Source organism: Lissotriton helveticus, chromosome 3_1 (assembly GCF_964261635.1).
Source record: "Lissotriton helveticus chromosome 3_1, aLisHel1.1, whole genome shotgun sequence".
Classification (NCBI taxonomy): domain Eukaryota; kingdom Metazoa; phylum Chordata; class Amphibia; order Caudata; family Salamandridae; genus Lissotriton; species Lissotriton helveticus.
The window spans coordinates 1,541,408,301-1,541,428,456 of NC_136061.1; the positions used below are offsets into that span (position 1 = coordinate 1,541,408,301).

Genomic DNA, 20,156 nt, shown 5'->3' on the forward strand with positions numbered 1-20,156 from the left:
CCGTAGCCAATTGTGGATCTACACAAGTACTTACCATGGTCAATTTAGGGAGAAAGCACAGTGACTGGAGTACATTTTAGCAGGATCCCAGTCAGACTAATCAAAAACATACAGACATCAATCAAAAAGTGCGGGTAACCATGAAAGCATATCCTACTTTCCTACAGGCATCATATCAAGATTTAGTTTCCCTGACATCAGATACTTCCACCTTCCTTCTGAGTGTTTAACCCTGCCGCTGCTGTTGCTTCGGGCATGTCCTAGGCTCCCCTACCTTCATTTTGTTTCTAACTTTTGGTGAGACTGCAGGGGGCTGGGACTAGTCTGCGATAGCAGCACCCTGTGAAATGCTGATGCCCCTAAGCCAGATCACAAATCAGACACGGTTATCTGGAGTAAGAACCTGCAGTCATTTTAAATAACGTATGTCAGACCCAATTCAAAGGTACCACAAGGCAGACAGGAAAGACTGGTCCACAACCATTGTGCTTGCAGACGTTTGCCACTGGTGTTCTGGAGTCGGTCTTACCATGGGTTTGCAAACTGGGCCAAGTACACACTTTGTGCGATTAAGTCTCTGAGTAGTGAGGGTGAATTCAGAGGCTTCTCAGTGAGGGAGTATGGGTACAAGAGCTCAGAAATCAAGTCGCACAACAGACAATATTTTCCTGTATAGTGTTTATCTTTAATTGAAAAGAATCTCATAGCAAAATACAAAGCTACATACTCCGAGGCCAGTTCAGCTACAGAGTAGAAACCTCATCTACGAGTTCTAATGAAGTAGCAGGTTTCACCTTTGCGCAAATTAGGGCCAGCCTCTCTACTCATGCGAGTTCAGTCCCATGTTACCTTCTCATCGGAGTTGTGGACTGCTGCCGCTGGTTGGTGTGGTCAGTGACCTCACAGCGTCTGTGTCAGTGATGGAAGACTTCAGACAGTGATCTTACTCCACCTTTGGAAACCATTGTTGAACAGAACAGGCCTGCTCAGTGGGTTTGTATCATCAGCTGCTGTGGTCTCCGGGTCAGTGAAGGCTGGTGCTGGGTCTTCGGCAATTGCAGCACTCCAGTTCTTTTCTTCAGTAGTTGCAGTCTCTGGGCTGTTGCAGACAGGAAGTCGTTTTTGGCAGTTGTAGCCTCTGAACTGGTGCAGGCAGTGCTTTACAGGTGAACAAAGCAGGCAAATAGTCATGTCAGACCTTCGTGGCCTGTGGTGGAAAAGGGGAACTGCACAATGACATTCTGATGACTAGTTGGTTTATACAACAGACTACAAGAACTGCACTGGCACCTCGCAATTCAGGTCGACACCAGCTTTGCTTCCTGAAGGCAGTCCGCTATTTCTGGGTCTTCCACCTGCTGGAACAAATCTTGGGCTGATCATCTTGGACAGTCTCTCCCCCGCAAGGCCAGGAACTCCTCTCTCTGAGCAGGCAAGCAGACACTCCAGCAAGTTGCAAAGCAAGCAGGTCAAACTAGTCCTTAGAGTAATCTGCAGATCGCTCCCTTCCACGGTCAAGAAGAACTGAAACAAAATGGGGTGGTTTAGTCCCATTTTAGTAGTCATTTTTTAGAAGGGATGAGAATCCACAGTCTAATGTTCTGGTACAAGTTTGGGGCAGTTCTCTTTCAAATGTTATTTTGCAGCTCTCACACGGCTTTTGCGCAAGGTGGTGGCTCTTATAGCAGGTAGCAATGATGGTAGCTCCAAGTAAGAGCATCCAGATCTAGGGGACAATGAAGTGTAAGGTCTTTGCAAATGGTTGTCATCAGTCTTCTTGAGACAGTCATCAGGGACAAACAAAGGACCAGCCCTTCTTGAAAACATCCTCACCTTTACCAGAAACTGCTCTCTCACACCTAGCATCTACCAAATGACAGTGTTTGGGAAGAACGAATGTACAGCCCTCTGCTTACAAGAATCTGCCTCCATTCTCCCTCACTTCAGTGCCTGGGTACCACCCTCTAGGCACAATACTGTCAAATTTCCACTGTCTGGGTGCCTGTCTCCACCCTCCATCTTGTGCCATGATAAACTAGTGGCCTTCTAAAATGTAACCTCCCACTGATCTCAGTATTGAGACTCTCTCTATAGACAGCGTATTGCTAGCACACATGCTACAAATCCATGAAATAGATATGCCCAAGGAATGTCATTGCAAAGGTCAAGGGGGCACACTATAGCGGACATTTAAACAGGTGGGTTCAGTATACCACATTTTCCTGGAACAGAAAAAAGCACTGGGCAACAAACATTTCACAAAACAAAGTACACCAACACTTTATGTGATCAACCCAGGACATGAACAATAGCCATACAACATTAGAAGGATAGATTTTGTATTCCCCGAGGTCAAAGAACACTTTGTAGGCCTTGAGTTACAACAGACAGGCCTAAACCTCTCCTCATATGCTAGATTAGCATGGCTGCAGGGCCAATTGCATATGCAGTCGGGCACTCTGGGAAGTGTTCACACCACAATTACATACAGGGAACATTCCCTTCTCAATATTCAGGTCATTCTTGTGTTTCTTCATTAGAATGGAGGCCAAGGATTTTCTATGGTGCTCTACTACTATACGGTAGTAAAGTGAGCGGTTACCATAGGGTTGAAGACACAGGAGATCAAGACCTTTGCTTGAGCTCTAGTACTGAACCACCTGTGGGGGTTAAAATGATATGCACAGGAGCTCAAAGGCCTTAAGGTGTGTCTAGTATCATAGCCTGGCTCTGTGATGTGCTGACAACTGTAGTACAGAAGGAAGCATGAGGCCATTTCTGGGACTCTAGCACCATATTCCCATATATTATGTTGATGACAGTTGTATGTAGAGGAGGTTAAATTCATATATGCAGGTTTGCTGCTGATGTGTGGCCAAGTGGTCAGAATAGGACCTTTAAAAAGATGAAATGGTACCATACTGTATTGTGTTGATCATAGTGCACCAAGCAAAGCAGCAGTATCCAAGCTCCTCCTGTCTTCGGTGAGCGTTTTGAGCACATGCTACCTGCAACATGCTCGTTGAGCTTTTATAATTAGCCCTATTAACACCCTGGATCAGTATGTCCTTCCATCTACCATGCCTTGACGTAACCTTTACTGTACTGAACAAAAACATATCTCTGCCGAGCCCTTCAAGTGTTCGACTTCCAAAGCGACCAAAGCCCCAATTAGAATTGTGCCATCTTCTGATCCCCAGCACTACTGTTAGGCATAGTCTGCATGACCTCATCAGTGCCCCATCTTTATCTTGGCCCTGTGAACATCTCCGCTTTGAAAATGCGCACCAAGGGCCCATGATCCTTGCCCTCACTTCTAAATTTTTCCTAACCTATATTATACATTTATAGCTCTTTGAGCTAAACTACTCCCATAAAATACCAGACTTTCACCATCCTTCCTCAATTCTATAAGGCTGTCACAGTGCTCTAAGCCATCAAGCTGTAAATAGTTCCTGATCGTACAGATTCCACCCATTGCCCCATATCCACATGTCTTCGCCTCCTAACCTTAACTATGACAATTTAATTTTGCAGCCTGAACTTCATCATCCCCGTAGTGCTGTCTGCCTTTCGCTGTGCCATCGAAACTGCCAGTTCCCTCATCTCAGGGGGGTGACGAGGAATGCTTGATGTTGTGGCGTGAAGATGGAAAGGGTTTCCCAGCATAAAGAAGAAATAGGTGGTACGAGTGCGGCCCAGAGGGTCAGAGGAATCCATGGTTGGAAGCCACATTACCAATGTCATAAGATGTTCATTGCATGCTGTCACAAACCCCAAGAGAGTACTCCCCATTTTCCGCTGTTCTCACTGCCACAAACTCTTGAATAGCATAATGATTCTCTAGTCTGAACAATGGTTATATAAAACATATGATTTATTTTTTCCCTGGGAGCGTCCTCGGAAGATGGTGATGGTATTATGTGAAACAAGTAATACATGTTCAAAATGAATCAGTTTTATTTAAATTATTCAACGCTTGGGCAGTAATTGCAGCGATGATCCGAAAGCAACAATGATACAAACTAAAGCACCCCAATTTATGGAATAACTGAAAGTGTGCGCTCTGCTTCAGATCTCTGGGAAGCATGTAAATATCTGAAGGGCGGCAACATCTAGGCATCCACAGCACAAGCTCCCTCTGGGCACAAGAGACTGTGGCTGCCGGTACCAAACGTCCCATGCCAGATTTCCCACAACTCGATATCAGTCTGAAAGCACAAAATGGCTCGTTCTGAAGCGTACAAGATCTTTCGGGGCTACTTTATCCAAAGCATCACTGGGAATAAAAGAAAATAAATATATATATATTAAAAAAATCTAGTTGTCCTCCGGGTTTACGACCAAAACATAGAAAACAGCTGTTGTGCGAATAGCCAGTGAAGACTTTTGTGTTGGTGATCACACTGTTCACATGCTTTGTGGAAGTCCTGATAACGGCCCACTATGCAGAGATGAAGGCTGGTGCTTCTGCCAAAGCAGCACCCACCTAAGGGAGGCAGAAGCAAAGGTAGAGGGGGGGGAAGTCTTGTGATGACGTAGTAAGAGTGCGCCCTCTATTGAGGTGGCAAGAGAGACACCCAAGTAGTTTGCAAAATACCAGTCTGTTATTTTTCTTTCGCTCTATGATTGGGGGAGGAAAAACTGAAAAATATGCCAGCAACGATTATCCAAGAAGGGAGTGTAGGCAATTTAGAGCCTAGATGGTTGCAGAGCAGACTACAGTCTTAATAAAACAAAAAAGGGTAAAAGTCACTGACAAATTCGAGGTCTGGAGAAGTTGTCAGTTAACAGACTGCAGCCTGTGAAGAAGTCCTTTCGTCTTTGCTAGGGGTCATTGCATCATTTTTCATGGGTCGAACAGTAAAAATGGCTCATTTACAAGTTGCGACTTAGAACACAGGTATGTCTTGTTGGGATTGCAGTCTTTTGTTTGGCTCATGACATCTCTGTCCTCTGGTTCTTCTCACGTTTCCGCTCCTCTAACCATGCCTGGATTTTGTCCTTCAGCTCTGTGTTGGGCCGGACTTGATCCATTGTGAGGGGGCTCCGGTTGAAGGGGTCCGTTTGATCGCTACAGCAGAGAAAAGCAGAGATTAACTGGTGCCAGAGAACCTGCCAACCTTAAAGCACACAGCAGCAATAAATGCATCCATTAATGGCTCAAGGAACGTAAGCAAGAGAAATGAAGAGGTTACCCAGCGGTGTACAAGAGGTTTCTCTAGCAATTAAGGAAAGTTATTTACCTGTAATTGTGGAGCTGTATTATGTGATGCATTTGCAGGCTGTCTTCATAGAAAAGCAGACCTGAGCAGTGACTCCTGCAGATGAGCCTTATCCCACTACTATTGTCAAACCAACTTCCAGTATTAGAAAGTCCTTCTGGAAGTTCAGCAGTCCATTGTTTAGGATATCTTCAGGAACCTTCAGCAGCAAAGGCGGTCATACCAGATGCATCTTGAATGGCTCCTATGAATGTGTGATTGAGGAGTAAATGGAGACTTCCATCCATTTATGCACCATCCTGGTGAATGAGCCTCACACAAAGTTGTGTGTAGAGCTCTGAAAACATTTTCCTGAGCAAGCAGAAACATTACTATCCTCGATAGTTTGTCAGCATGAATGTCTTCTAGATTCAAATGCTGTGCTTAGCTTTTAAAACCTCAGTATGAGGAGAGACCTGAAGTACGAGTCTATTCAAATAGTAGATTTAGCACCCTTTATGCCACTCCCTCTGCTTGACTGTGTGTCAGTGCAATAATTCTTGATAAGTGTACCGATGACCATGGATATGTCGTGTAATGAGACATTAGCGATGGACACTATGGTAACCTTTTTCCCTTGTGAAATCTTCTTTTGGCCTTTCTTGTGTTGTCTCGCTAATAAGCAGCATAACTATATAGTTTGGATTATCCCCCTTGCTATTGTTCCCTCGGATACAGCTGCTTACTTTAATTTAATATCATGCAATACAAGCACTGATCTATTTTACTTATGCATATTTGTTACAAAATACAAAAACAATGACTTCCTTCCAAACAGAACATCTAGTTTGTGGAATTCCCTTTAGCTTGTCACCTTGGTTGTTAGATAAAAGTGGGCAAGTATAGTTTGGTTTACATGAAAGTATGATACTACTTTAAGGATTAAGTGAGGTTTGGTCTTTATTATTATCTCGCAACTATGCATTTGCAGGTATGGCTCAAGAACAGTAAGTGCCTCAATCAAACTTATTCTATGAAGGCGATTCATATGAGGAATACTGTCTTTAATGGAAGGTATTTTAAGCCAATGTTCAGTATTCTTTCAAATGGTTACCTCATAAATATTATGAGCATTCAATGGAGGTTCTACATTGGAGTTGGTATTAACCTAGTTGGGTTTACTCTTGTTGTCCCTTCCAAAAAGGTTTTTTAGTACAATAGGAACAAGAGCGATTCCTGTCTTGCTTTATGCAGACGATGCGGTCCTGCTGGCACGCACACCACTTGGACTGCAGCGACTAATAGACGGGTTTGTGGACTTCATGAGCGGATTAGATCTAACTGCAAACCTGTCTAAATCGTATGTCATGGAGGTTGGTCCAAGAAGTGTGGGGAAAAGTTCAACTACAAAATAGGTACTTTTAGTTTATCAAAGGTTCAGTCCTTTTCTTACCTGGGAATTTTATTTGATCAGGGTCTTAATTTTAAACCACTGATTGAGGAACGCTGTAACAAATTAGTAGCAAGCTCAGGGGGCAATAATGAATTTTGGCCGCAGACTTGGGCGATGGTCTGAGCAGATGATGGTTTTTTATAATTCTATTTGTTACGCAAAAGTGGCTTATGGGGCAGAACTATGGGGGATGGCAGATGCCACCAAATTACAAATTGAGGAGAATACATTACTGAGAAGGCTCCTCAAAATCCCCCAGGGAGTTCCCTCCCACATCATACATGAAGAACTGGGCTGTGACTTCCTAGTCGATAGGGTGGGGTGTAGGCCACTGATCGCATTGCTAAAGATCTGGATCAACCCAGAAGCAAGTCTGTCTAAACAGATAATTATGGACTGCCTAGGGAGGGAGAAGGGAATGGTCATTCCTTGGTTCAAGTATGTTAAGGGTGGATTGGAAAGCATCAGGTGTGAAGATCTTTTTCTGACTCCTTCCTGTATCACAAAAGGGTATCAGGCTAGAGTAAAAAAGATATTTTTCGAAAACAAAGCCATTACACGAGAAGCCAAGGATAGTACCAAACAATCAGTTAAGGCATATACTCAGATAAGGTCCTGTGTAGGAATGGAGCCCTATCTTGCACTAATACATAACGCCCATGACAGATTTTTAATAACCCGTTTTAGGCTCAACCTTTTACATCACCTGCTTGCCGAGCCAGCAGGTTTTACTAATTCTGTTGAGTCAAAGGGTCCTTGCGGCTGCGATCAACGATCTACGCAGGACACCCTTCATTTTGTATTGTTATGCCCTTTTTATTCAATGCCCAGGCGTAGTTTTTTTAATAAATTTTCTAAAAAAAGGCTAATTTCAGACATGTGTCTGAAGCCCTCTCACATTTACAAATGGCCCGAGACCATCTGACCCTATTTGCGGTGACAAATTTTCTAAGATCAGCAGTTAAACTGAGGGATACTAGAGGTATTAGTTGAACAAGTATTGGGGGGAGTAGGGTTTTTTTAATGAATTATGTAATCATGAATAGTACTTTATTTCTGATGTGTTTCCCATTATGACTGTTTTTAAATTGTCTAGTTCAAAAGTTTTTATTGTAATTTTATGGTGTTTAATGAAAATGCCGAATAAAGGAAATGAAGTACTGCGGTTGCAAAAAGGTTTTTACTTCCTTTTACCCTAGTGCATACCACTTTGGCCAGTAACTGCACTCCTACAGAAGCAAATGATAATTTGGATTTTAGCAAGTACATCCGATGTCGTACGATGATGAGGCCCTTTGTAGATTTTCCCTCTTGTGCTGTCCATAACGATCAGTTTCCACTTCACAGCACAGCAATTAGGGGTGGTTATTTTCCTAGTAACCCTAATGACTTTCCTGCAGTCTATAATTGAATGAAGAAATCAAAGTTATAGGACTTTAGTTAGGCAAAAGTCCAGAGCACACAACAGTATAAATAGACTGGTTTGTCTAAACGTAATGATCGTAGGGATAGACCGGACAGAGTGTATAGTTTAAGGGTTTTTATTCACCACAGTGTTCCCGACCTGGGAATCACTGTGCACATAAATCAAGCTGACACGTGTTTCGTCACAACATATGGCTGTGATTCTTCAGGGCTGGGAGAAAGTAATCAAATTATAATTAAAATTAAAGGGTCAAAAACCCGCAATGGAAAGTTGCGTTATGTGGTAGAAGAGAACACCCGTGAGGTGGAAACCAACACAGAAGGGGTAGGGACATGGAAACAAAATTTCCGTATTTGCTGTAGTAAAAAAATGCTTTAACTACCTATAGTCAAGGATAGGACCAATGTGTGGTGACTTTCGGCGTAATCCATAGCAAAGTACATAAAAAAACTCTAGATCTTCATGACATGGTGCAAATGTGGGGTGAGAGAAATATTTGAATAGGAGCATTGAATCTGACACATTGGTACATATGATCAGTTAACAAAGATATTCCTATTTACGTCATAATGTGCCAAATAAGCCATGAATTAATCAAAAAGGATGAAACTCTCAATTGGAGAAAAAGCAAATGATAATGCAATATATGCAATGTGGGTTTGGGCTGGAGAGCTACATAACGTTACTTGACTGTGCATGAAATTATACCTGTGGGAAAATACAAGAGACAAAATAGTGCATGATTCATATACATTTGAGAATTGTGTTGTCAAATCAACTGAGGTTTGATAATGGAAACAAACTATGGTAATAGTCTGCTTCAGTTGTTTCAATTTATATTATTTAATACATATGGTGTAATGACAACTCTGGTTAATGGTTTTGAAATCTATCGATCAATAAAGGTATCTAAACACATTAATGGGATTAGCTTGAAAATATAGGCAGTGAACGTACTGATTGGCTGTAATCAAGTGTGAATGGTAAATGCTATATTGTTTCACAAATGTTACATGCAGTTAAGATTTAAAGCATAGTTATAATTATTCGGGTTGGAAGGTTCGGCTCGCAATGAATCCAGTTTATGCATTTAATACGTTATCCCACAAGATCTGTCGAGAGGAGATTTACGGTTTTAACATTTATCACGAAACTGAGCCCAAGCGCTCTCCTAAAACACACCACTACCGTGTTTCACGCGTTCAACACAAAAGAACGCAGCCGTGTCACCTGATACCGTTTCTTTGTTTCACAAAATTAAGGACAGAATTTTAAGGTACGGTAACGTGGTTAAGCCATATAAAATTAAAGTGGGGCAGCTGTGAAAACAAGAGTGAAAAATTACACGGAAAATAAACGAGCTAGTTTGTTTAAGCACATAAAGCATTACCTGATAACAATGATCAGGAGCGTTGTCTGCGGACGGAAAAAAGGGTAGAGAAGAAAGGGGAAATTAGCATTACCTTCAGTGCTTGGGAGAAGGACATTTTTTGGAAAAACATTAAAAACTAGGTAGTAGAACTCACCGGTGAACCGGTGATAATTCCAACCCGGTCCTATTCGGGTGGTATTAGAGTTTGAGAAGGGCGGCACCAATCAGAAACGCCGGTGCCGGTCCCTAAGTTACCGAACTTGTTGTATCTGCAAGTTACGGGGGCACAATGGCTGAAAGGAAAATGAAGTATTTAGAAAAGGGAAGGTCCGTATGGATTGGGCAGTTAGTTTGGCCTGGAAACGAAAAGAGATTTTGAATCTTACCCGTGGTAAAGTCGGAGTTATTACGTCGACCTCAATCGGTTTCCGAATGCGGGAACACCGACTGTGGCCGGACCCGCCCCTTTTAAAAGAAATAGTGCGAGACAAAAAGGGCTAGAATGCTCACTTTAAGAGAATGATTACAGGGAAGAGTTACTTACGAAACGAAGGGAGACTAACTTCGTGCTTGGTAAAAGGATAAAATAACATGTCCAATTATCACAGCTGCAATGCAACTAAATAAGCTAAGAATTAAGATCGCCATGGGGGCGTATCTATGTGGAAGTTTAGGAAAAAATGGATGTATTTTCCATTGACAATCTTTAATGGAAAAAGGACCTTGATATGGCCAAAAGAGCTTATTAGAGTGAAAAATAATTTTTTGGAAAGAGAATATTTAGTAGGCGGAAATTGTGCACAAAGGCGCCATTAAAGTGGGGCAGGCAAGGGGAGGTTGTGAAATCATAGTACCCCAAAAACCCTGGTCCTTACCAAAGAAAAGAAAATAAGCAGACAAACATATGAACTAAAAAATTGGAATTATACAAAAGCGTTATCTGCAATCTTTCTGCGACATGTATCAGCATTTCCAATGTCAGTGATTACTTATTCCATCATTTTTTGTGACAGCAACCAATGATATCTGTCCGGGGAAGGAATCATGTCTCCATCATTGTGCTAATATTGTACGGCACAGTAAAGAGAAAAGGGAAAACAATGAGATTATGCAGTGGCCATGATCTCTCAGGTGTCCGGGCCCAGAAAGAAGTGTAATTTGTCATCAGTGTTCTGGCCTGTTTTGGTAGTGTCTAGACGCATTATCCAGAGAGCTTCTTCCCTCCTTAGGCGTAGTTCTCTGTTTCCACCTCTCACTGTTGCTTCTACAACGTCAATACCATAGAAGGAAAAGGTTTTGATATTTCCTTGTGAAGGACATGATGACATATGTATCGCCATGGGATATCTGGCATCTCTCGTAGCATATGCCCTTGCGTGTTCTCTTATGCGTTCCTTGAGTGGCCTGACGGAACTACCTACATATCTACTTTTACATGCACATTCAATGATGTATACTACAAATTTCGTGTCGCAATTTATATTTTTATTTATGTTGTATTGTTTGGATCGATGATCAGAGAAAGACTTGATTCCATGGTTTGCCCACCTGCACATCGAGCACATCCCACATTTAAAAAAACCTTTAGATTTTTGGGTCAGCCAATCACATGTTCTTATATTTTATTCACTGTTGGACTCAGTCTATTCTTCAAGTTTCGACCCCTGCGAAAGGTAATTTGCGGATGGGCTCCTATCATGGTAGTTAGTGATCTGTCAGCACTTAAGATCCCCCAGTGCTTGTTGAAACTTTTGCGTATCACAGGACTGAGTTCGTTGAAGTCTGCTATGAGTCTTACAGATTGTTGTTGATCCGACCTAGGAGCTTTTGGCATTAGAGTTGACTCTCTGCTTAAGTTCTTAATTCTTTTGTCTGCTTTTAAGATGATCTGGGGTTTGTAACCTCTTTTGGAAAACCTGGACTGCATTTCCATGATACATTTTTCAAATTCCTGTTGTTCGCTGCAGTTCCTCCTGGCTCTGGTGAATTCCCCATATGGCATTCCGTTTATCTGGTGGATAGGATGTGAGCTGCTGCTGTGTAGAACCGCATTACAAGCCGTTGATTTGTGGAAAAGTTTGCTTTGGAGAGTATCATTCTTTACATATAGTTCTATGTCAAGGAAGTTTACATTTGTAGTGCTTATATGTGACGTGAATTGCATGTTCATGTCATTCTTATTAAGATAAGCACAGAAATCCACAAGTGTTGCTTCTGATCCTGACCATATTAAAAGACAATCGTCAATATAACGACCCCAGTACACTATATTGTCAATCCATTTGGTGCCTTTGATGCTCCAGATCATTTCTGCCTCGAGAGCCCCCATGTAGAGGTTCGCAAAAGAAGGAGAGAACCTTGAGCCCATGGCTACGCCCCTTATCTGTTTGTACCATCTTTTTTCAAACAAAAAGAAGTTCTGGTTTAGTATGATATCCATCATTGTCACTAGCATCTTGGTGTGTTCCAACAGTGTAATAGGTCTCGTGTTTAGTGCTCTGGTGACTGCTGTTAGTCCCAAAACAGGCTCAATGGAGGTATATAATGATACCACATCTAGGGTCGCCATTACCAATCCAGGTTGCCATGTGATATCAGCTAAGATACTCAAAATATGTTTGGTGTCTTGTATGTATGATGGCATGTTTTTTACCATTGGGTTGAGGAATTTGTCCACATAATGTGAGAGTCTCTCGGTAGGACCCCCTATCCCAGACACAATCGGTCTGCCAGGAGGGAAAAGAGCAGGTTTATGGATCTTCGGAAGAGTATATAGCCAGGGGTATGTGGGTCGTGTCACCTTCAAGTACAAATATTCTCCATCATTTATAAGGCCCATATCTTTCCAGTCCCTGAGGTGGTTGTTGATCAAAATTGTAAGAGGACCCATGGGATTACTAGTTATTGCTTCGTAGCACGAGTTATCAGAGAGTTGAGACAGTATTTCTGAATTGTAGTCGGTTCTATCCATAACCACCACATTTCCTCCTTTATCCGCTTCACGGATAATTAAATCCTGGTTTTCACTCAATTTCTTTAAAGCCATTCTCTCATCTCTGGTTAGATTGTCTTTTTTTGTATACCTCCTGCTTGCTGATTTGGTCTCATATTTCCCAATGTCTTCTAGAACTAACTTGTAGAATATATCAATACTATTCCCGCTAGGCAATGTAGGTGTCCATTTTGATTTGTTCTTTAAACCACTGTCATGGGTACTATTTGTTTTTAATTCAAGGTCAGTCAGTAGATCATTGAAGGAATTTGGGGGATCATCGAAATCCGTGATGGATAAAAGTAGGTGAGACGCCACAACCTCTTGGATGCTAATAGAGTTGGTTGTTGTGTCAATTTGATTGTCAGTATTGGGAGTCCTCTCTACGGGAGTGTCCCAGAAGTGTTTTTTCAGTTTAAGGTTCCTAATGTATTTGAAAAGATCCACCTTCACTCTACAGGGATCACCTTGTTCTGCAGGATTGAAGCTTAGCCCTTTACTCAATAAGGAAATCATGTGTTCATCCAGGTTTGTGGAAGAAAGATTAATGACCTGTACATCATGTTCAGTTGCAGTGCTCACTTCTTGTTGCCGGACCTCAGTCTCTCTGTAGTCGTCTTTGTCCTCCCCTCTGGCCTCTGCGGGTTTTGCGTATGTTTTGTTTGTTCTTGTTTGATTTGTTCTTCTCATTGTCCTGATTTCCCGAGAAAAAGTATTGGTAGCTCCCGATGTCGATGGCATGGATCTGGAGTCTTGATTGGTGTTCATCACTTCTTCCGGTTCACTCTCGGTTTCAGGAAGGCTGCTCAGAGAGGTGTTGCTTGAAGAGACATTAGAGACATTTGATTTTATAGACTGTTGATTGTTGGTTGGTTTTTGAAACTGTTGGTCATATTTTTTGGCAAAAGTGAACACCCTGCCTTCACGATAGTCTGCTTCATCTCTGCGTATTTGTCTTGATTTACGATCTTTTATGTCATTTTGATGTTTGCTCAGAATATCTTCCAAGATTTTGTAGTTTTTTTTCGGTGGCATCTTTCAGATTGAGAGCTTCTATCTCCTTCTCCAGTTCTGCAATTTCCGCCTGTAATTTGGTCACTTTTCGGTCAGCATTGTCAATTAGAATTCTCATCAGGTTTGTGGAGTTCATAGTTACTGATTCCTCCCATTTGGCTAGGTGATCATCATCCAGGTCGTCAAAGGTTGGAAAGGTCTGTGATCGAAGACCTCTGGGTATTCTCTGAACCCTCAAATACTGCTTCAGAGTCGCGCCGTCCCACCAGCGCGAGTTTTCGTTTTTTTAAAGTCTTTCTAACCTGAGAAATTTGTCTTTCAGGCTACCACCTTTGTTTTGATTTCCACTGGCATTTGATGTGGTCGGGTGTGTTCCTTTATAAAGATTTTCAAACAGATCGGAAGCGATCTTATCCCTATCCATGTTAGATTTGGATAGTTATAGGACTTTAGTAACCATACGGCTCGATTGAGGCTGGTTGGATCTGGGTGAAAACCCCTCGTCTTCTGGGTTTGTAGTAGATCTATCTTATTTGCATTTTCTGGCATATTTACTGAGAATCAATGAGAATAATTTCCATGTGTCTGTTTGCATCTGCGGATCACATTTGGTGAGACAAGTATTGGCAGAAAAGTGTACGCAAATATTCCTTGTCAACATAGTATTCCCACTGGATTTTGGGTGTGGATACCTCTGCATATGAAGGCTAGACATTTAATTTGTAGGTTGTTGAAAAACTGTCTATTTTTTACCTTTCCCATGTTTCCAAGTTTATGTCTACTATCTCGTGGTGTAGCTCTCATTCATTGAAAACCCCTTCTTACCTGCTTAGCTTGTCTCCCCTTTGTTTTGCCCTCATGGTAGGTGTACAGTCCCCATCCCTATTTACTTGCTGTGCACCAATGTCCAGATTTCCTGAGCTAGTTTTGAGAGAATGTAGGATTTAGTTTCCACTCAGCAGCTGAGGTAGAACATTGCTGAGGTAGAGTCTTTCTGAATCTGCACTGTCTTCCCTTTTACTTGTGAAGGAAACACTTTCAGGTCTAGAAACGCTCTTCAGATCTAAAAGGTTGGTATATTTCAGCCATCTGCTGTTCGATAGCCTCAGATTATTTAGGTTACCTGTGTATGCACTACACGCTGCGTGATACATCAGTGGTGACTACCACAGTGGGAATGGGTCAGCTAATGGCCTGTCTTTAATCATGTTCTCCTGTGACCAAACTTTCAGCTCCTTTTGCAATTTGCTAGGGTCAACTACTAGATCAACTACTAGATCATCCCAATCTGCTGTGGAATGTGACCATTGATTTGAAAGCCATTCCCGCACGAGTCTCTTCTGGAGTGTCACTAATCGAATTAAGGTAATACATGATGCCTTGATGCCCAGCCAGTATTTTCATTACCATCCTCACTGATACAGACTTGTGGTAGAGGCGAAACTGCTTCTTAATTTCAGAGCTCTCTTTTGGGTGGAGTATGTCACTGCCACAAGTGTCCAACTCTACAATCCGCGTGAAGAAATCTCCCCCATTCCTTCAGGATATTTCTGGGAGTAAACCCCTGTGTAAACAAATTGTAAATGGCCTTATTTATGCTGTTCTGGTATTGTTGGAACTGTATCTCCTTTATCAATCAGTTCTAATCATATACCTGTATCATCAGGCATTTTGAGTGCACAGAAACAAGTGCAAGGCATTTTGTGAACACCCATGGTGCCAATTTTATCCAACAAAATAACAACACCTTAACCACTTGTGTGCGGAGGATGGCTCCATTCCATCCTTGGCACAAGTCCCCGTGTGCTGAGAACGGCTCTGTGCCGTCCTCACACCAGAGGCCGGAAATCCCTTTTATTTATTTAAGTCCTTGAAACTAGGGAAGAACTTCCCCCAGCAGCCAGAGGCATTTTCTTTCATTGTAATGACGATCGGAGCACATGTCGCGCTGATGTCATTACACAAAGTGAAATGAGCCAATCTGCTCATTTAATATTCACTCCATCGGTGCTCAAGCATATCTCCTCTCCCCTAGCAATTATTCAGACGGAGGATATGTCAAAAAGAGGAAAATCTCCCCTTTCCAATGGTAAAATTCCCCTGCTTGGGGATGGTCATAGGAGAATGATCCCAAGCAGTGATCCACCCACTAGACCCCAAAGAGAATTTCTTTTGGGGTGATAGGCCCCCCCAGGCAATGGGCAAATGCTTCTCCCCCACCCCAAAAGACTTTCTGCCACTCCTTGGAGGAATATTGGGGAGTCGGTGTGGGAGAGCAGAAAGCTCACTAGACACTAGGTTTTTTTTGTAGCCAAAAATGGGTGGAGACATCCCACCCAGGCATAGGGCCTTACCCCCACCCACCCATATAACCACCAGCAGTCTTCCTGCCCCAGTTGGGGGGAGATCCGAGGGATCTTCCTCCAATCTGCCCTTGGCAGTGGCAGAATGTCCACTTGACCACAAGGGGCTATTGGGTGGGGGGAGGCCATCCCCAAGCAAAGGCTAGGGCTCCACACCTCCCCCAGACCCAAACATCTCTCTGGCCTCCTCTGGGGCAGATTGAAGGTTCTAACCTCCAATCTGCCCCCTCCACTCGGAGATAAGGGGGAGGAGAGAAAGCCCACTACTCACCAGGGATATTTAAATAGGGCTATAAATGGGTGGGGGGGCGGCCCATCCAGGCATCAGGCCTAGCCCCCACCCACCCATATAACCTCCAGCAGGCTTCCTGCCCCCTCTGGGGACAGACGGCCCACTAGACCGCCAGGGATTATATTTGTAGGGGGGGAGCTTTCCCCTGGCAATGGGCTAATGCTCCCCCCAGGCCCATGTGTCCTTCTGTTCCCCTGTGGTCATATTGCCCCCACCACCTGGAGGGGGGGGGGGGGGGGGGGGGCAGAAAGCCCACTAGACACCAGGGATGATTTTTTTGTGTGGAGAAATGGGTGGAGGTGGCCTGCATAAGCATTGGGCCCAACCCCACAAATGACCAGACAGTCTTTTTGCCCCCCCACCCACGGGCCAGGTAAGAGGTCTTTAACTCTAATCTGCTCTGTGGGAGGGGTAGAAAGCACATGGGACACCAGGGAGTTTTTTCTTAATTGCTACAAGGTGTGGGGATGGCCTGACCATTCACCCACACATCGGGCCTAGCCTCCACCTACAATGTGACCCAAAAGTCTTTGTGCTCCACTGTGGGCTAAAGCATCCCTATCTTTCTGGAAAGAAGGGCAATTTTGATTTTGGAGTTTTTTTTCTTTTATATACATATGGGTAGCAGTGTTGGGCTAAGTTACAGTATCGTCCTACTTCTATGCTTAATGGCTTTACTTTTTGGGCTCAGGTCAGCTGCCACCTGGGGAAACCTACCAAATCCAGACATTTCTGAAAACTAGACACCTGTTTGTGTTAGGGGGTCCATGCCAGTATGCCTGGTGTGGATCCTACAAAGTTTTCTTACCCAGAATGCCCTGCAAACCTCAAACTTTTGCTAAAAGTGCACATTTTCCTTGCATTTCTATGACTCCACAAAATACCTGCCACCCAGTGTTCGCCCACTTGTCCCAGTAAAAATGCTACCTCCGTATGATTTGACTTAGTGCCCTCGACAGGTATAAATCAAACCAGGGTCAATGAGTCGCTCCCTGAGACTTCCATTGGCCTTGGTTTGATGCTAGTCTTTGGCATGCACTAAGCCAATGCAAAATAATGGGGTTACCCAAAACCCTTAGGACCTGGGTGTAACGTGATACAAATAACAAAATAGTCCCAATGCTGTAGGCTCAGATGCTTATATTTCTTGGAGAAAAATCTCAGCTTTTTGGTAAGGTTGTACATTTGGTGGTATATTTGGAGGTTTACTGTCAAATTCTATGTAATCACAAGGACATTATATAATTAGCACCCACCTATCTGCCACTTTTGCAAAAAAAGAAAATCAAAAAAATACTAATTCTGCTTTCAACTGAAGGGTTGTGTTCTGGGTCATTCATTGTAGTTATTGTTATTTTGGCCTGACTTCCCAGGAGGCTTGGGCTTGTCCCCCTCGTCTGCCACTAAACGTTTGCCTACTGTGCTGTTTTTTGTTACTGCGAATTCAACTGTTGACTCTCTGCACTGTTGACTTGCTTAAAATGTCAAAAGTTAAAGGGGGTTCTGAGGGGGCGCTAGATGGCACACATCCAAGCTTGCTGCACAACTGTGAGGCTCTGGAAGCTTGGCACGAACATCCAACATTTATCCTGCCTTCTACTCAAGCTAGATTTGATTTGGTGCCTTCTAGCTAATCGCTACTGCCTCGGCTCCTGGTGGTAAATCCTTGATCCGGGCCCGGACTGTGGTGAGCCTCCGCCATCTCCCTCGCGCCCCCTCGTCCTTGGCGCGTGCCTCTGGACCCTAGCTCACTGCCCCTCGCTGGGGTCGGGGGATGGCGCTCTGCGGCGTGGGATCCGGCCGCTGGAGCTAGATGGCACACATCCAAGATAGCTGCACACCTGTGAGGCTCTGGAAGCTTGGCACGAACATCCAACATTTAGCCTGCCTTCTACTTAAGCTAGATTTGATTTGGTGCCTTCTAGCTAATCGCTACTGCCTCGGCTCCTGGTGGTAAATCCTTGATCCGGGCCCGGACTGTGGTGAGCCTCCGCCATCTCCCTCGCGCCCCCTCGACCTTGGCGCATGCCTCTGTACCCTAGCTCACTGCCCCTCGCTGGGGTCGGGGGATGGCGCTCTGCGGCGTGGGATCCGGCCGCTGGAGCGGTTGTGGGTCTGCTGTGTGGTCCGGCGTCTGAAGCGTCTCATCACCCCATGCACGGCCTGTGGGGAGTCCCGCCATCGTTCGAGCCCTCACCGCCCCACGGCCCTGGCCCGCACCTTTGGGCCCGAGCTTATCGTCTCCCGCTGGAGTCTGAGAATAACATCCTGCGGCGCAGGATCCGACTGCGAGTGACATTGCAGATCTGCGGTGCGACCCCGTGCCTGAAGCCCGGACTGTTGTGAATCCCCCGCCTTTACCCTTGCGCCCTCACAGCCCTGCGACCTCGGCGCGCACCTCTGGGCGCCCCATCAACTTCAGAGCTTGCAGACCTTTCCCGGATACTGGGCCATTGCCGCGAAATACTCGGGGGTGGGCCCCCCCTGCCCTGGATTACTGCCTTGTCTCAGCTTTCCTGGTGGTGTGAGTATCGTACCATCTAGCACCTGCTTGCTACTACACGGTTGCATGAATTCTCCTCTAGTTGCTGAAGTTAAGCCACCCCTTTCTACATACGGAGCGACCTAACTGCCCTTCAGATTCGCTGCAGGGCCTGCGGGGCCAGCCATCTTCAGTCTGCTGACCTACTTGCTGACATGCGGTCTTGTTGCCCCATGCTGCACCTACCTTTAACTCATGATCCGCTTATCACCGCAAATAAGCTAAGCTTGTCCTGCTAGAGTGCGACGAGAGCCAGTTACAGATATCTCTGCAATCTTGTGCTGACCTGCTCTGGGACTGTGGCCCTCTTGTTGCGCGCTTTGCCGTGCTGCCATCCCTGTGAACTTGCCTCACCCTGTTGCAGCACTGCGCAATTTTCCTTCCTGCTGTGCTCTCCAACCAGGTGACATCTACTTTTTCAAGTTGCAAAGGGGCCTGTCTGTCTCTGGCTGCGTGGTGCGAGGGGAAGCCTGACGGTCGCCAATCACGCCTAACATTTGATACCCAAAAAAAGGCAGCGACGAGATCGAAATCTACTGACCCTGCTCCTGCCAATATGGAACAATCGCAATCCTCGCCACAGGCCTCTGACGACGACGTTAAGTCTACACTCCTTGCAGTACAACACAGCTTATATGACCTATCCGGCAAAATGGACACTATGAACAACCGCTTGGATTTTCTTGTACAAAAAGTAGATAAACATGACGGACAGTTAAAGGAGGCGGAAAGATGCACAAACCCGAAAATGAGGACATTACTTCCCAAATGCAAGCGCAATTGGCACAAATAAACAAGTTGATCAGGGTAATTGTGGCTAAAAAGAAGGACATTGAAGCCAGGACCGCCGCAATAATGTTCGTATTTTAGGCATTTCGGAGAGTACAAACACCGGACGTATGGAGGACTATGTTGAACGTCTCCTAAAAGGCTCCTTTGGCGCGGACTCGTTCTTGTCACACTTGGTGGTGGAGCACGCGCATCGCTCTCTGGGCCCAAGACCGCCCCCTAGAGAAACCCCACGGCCCATAATTGCGCGCTTACTAAACTACCGAGATCGCGACGTTGCACTCCAAAAGGCACGTGAGCTGAAGCCACTACAATTTGAGGGGGAACGCCTTCGCGATCTACCCAGATTTCACGCTTGCGGTCCAGGAGGCGTGCCAGAAATTTCTCCCGGTTAAACAGAAACTCCGCAAAGCCCAACTGGAATATGCTATGCTCTACCCTTCGAAGTTTCGTATCACGCACAAGGGCAAACACGTCTTCGGCACTAATCCACAGCAAGTTGAGGACTTCCTGAAAAGCATTACATGGTGCTCTCCACGTCCTGATCGCGACTCCAGTCCATCTTCATCGGTCAACGACTAGCCCGGACTCCAATGGCGCTGTGGCTCTCGCTAATCAAGGATGGCTGTCTCCGCACTACATACTTGGGTCAGCCACGTGACGGCACCCTCTATGGACTTACCTTGGCTATGGGACAATTGACATTTTA

At 44.6% G+C, this 20,156-nt stretch overlaps 2 protein-coding genes across 2 annotated transcripts in view; one reads left to right on the forward strand and one right to left on the reverse strand.

Moving 5' to 3' along the window:
• LOC144825032 (uncharacterized) overlaps window positions 1-20,156 on the forward strand; it is a 418,697-nt gene that overhangs the window by 41,848 nt on the left and 356,693 nt on the right. The gene's annotated exons all lie outside the window — the stretch shown is intronic.
• UBE4A (ubiquitination factor E4A) overlaps window positions 3,855-20,156 on the reverse strand; it is a 167,676-nt gene continuing 151,374 nt past the window's right edge. The window contains exon 20 of the mRNA XM_078682249.1: window positions 3,855-5,074. Within this exon, the coding sequence (XP_078538375.1) occupies window positions 4,939-5,074 (136 nt within the window). The 3' untranslated portion in view covers window positions 3,855-4,938. The remainder of the gene's footprint in view (window positions 5,075-20,156) is intronic.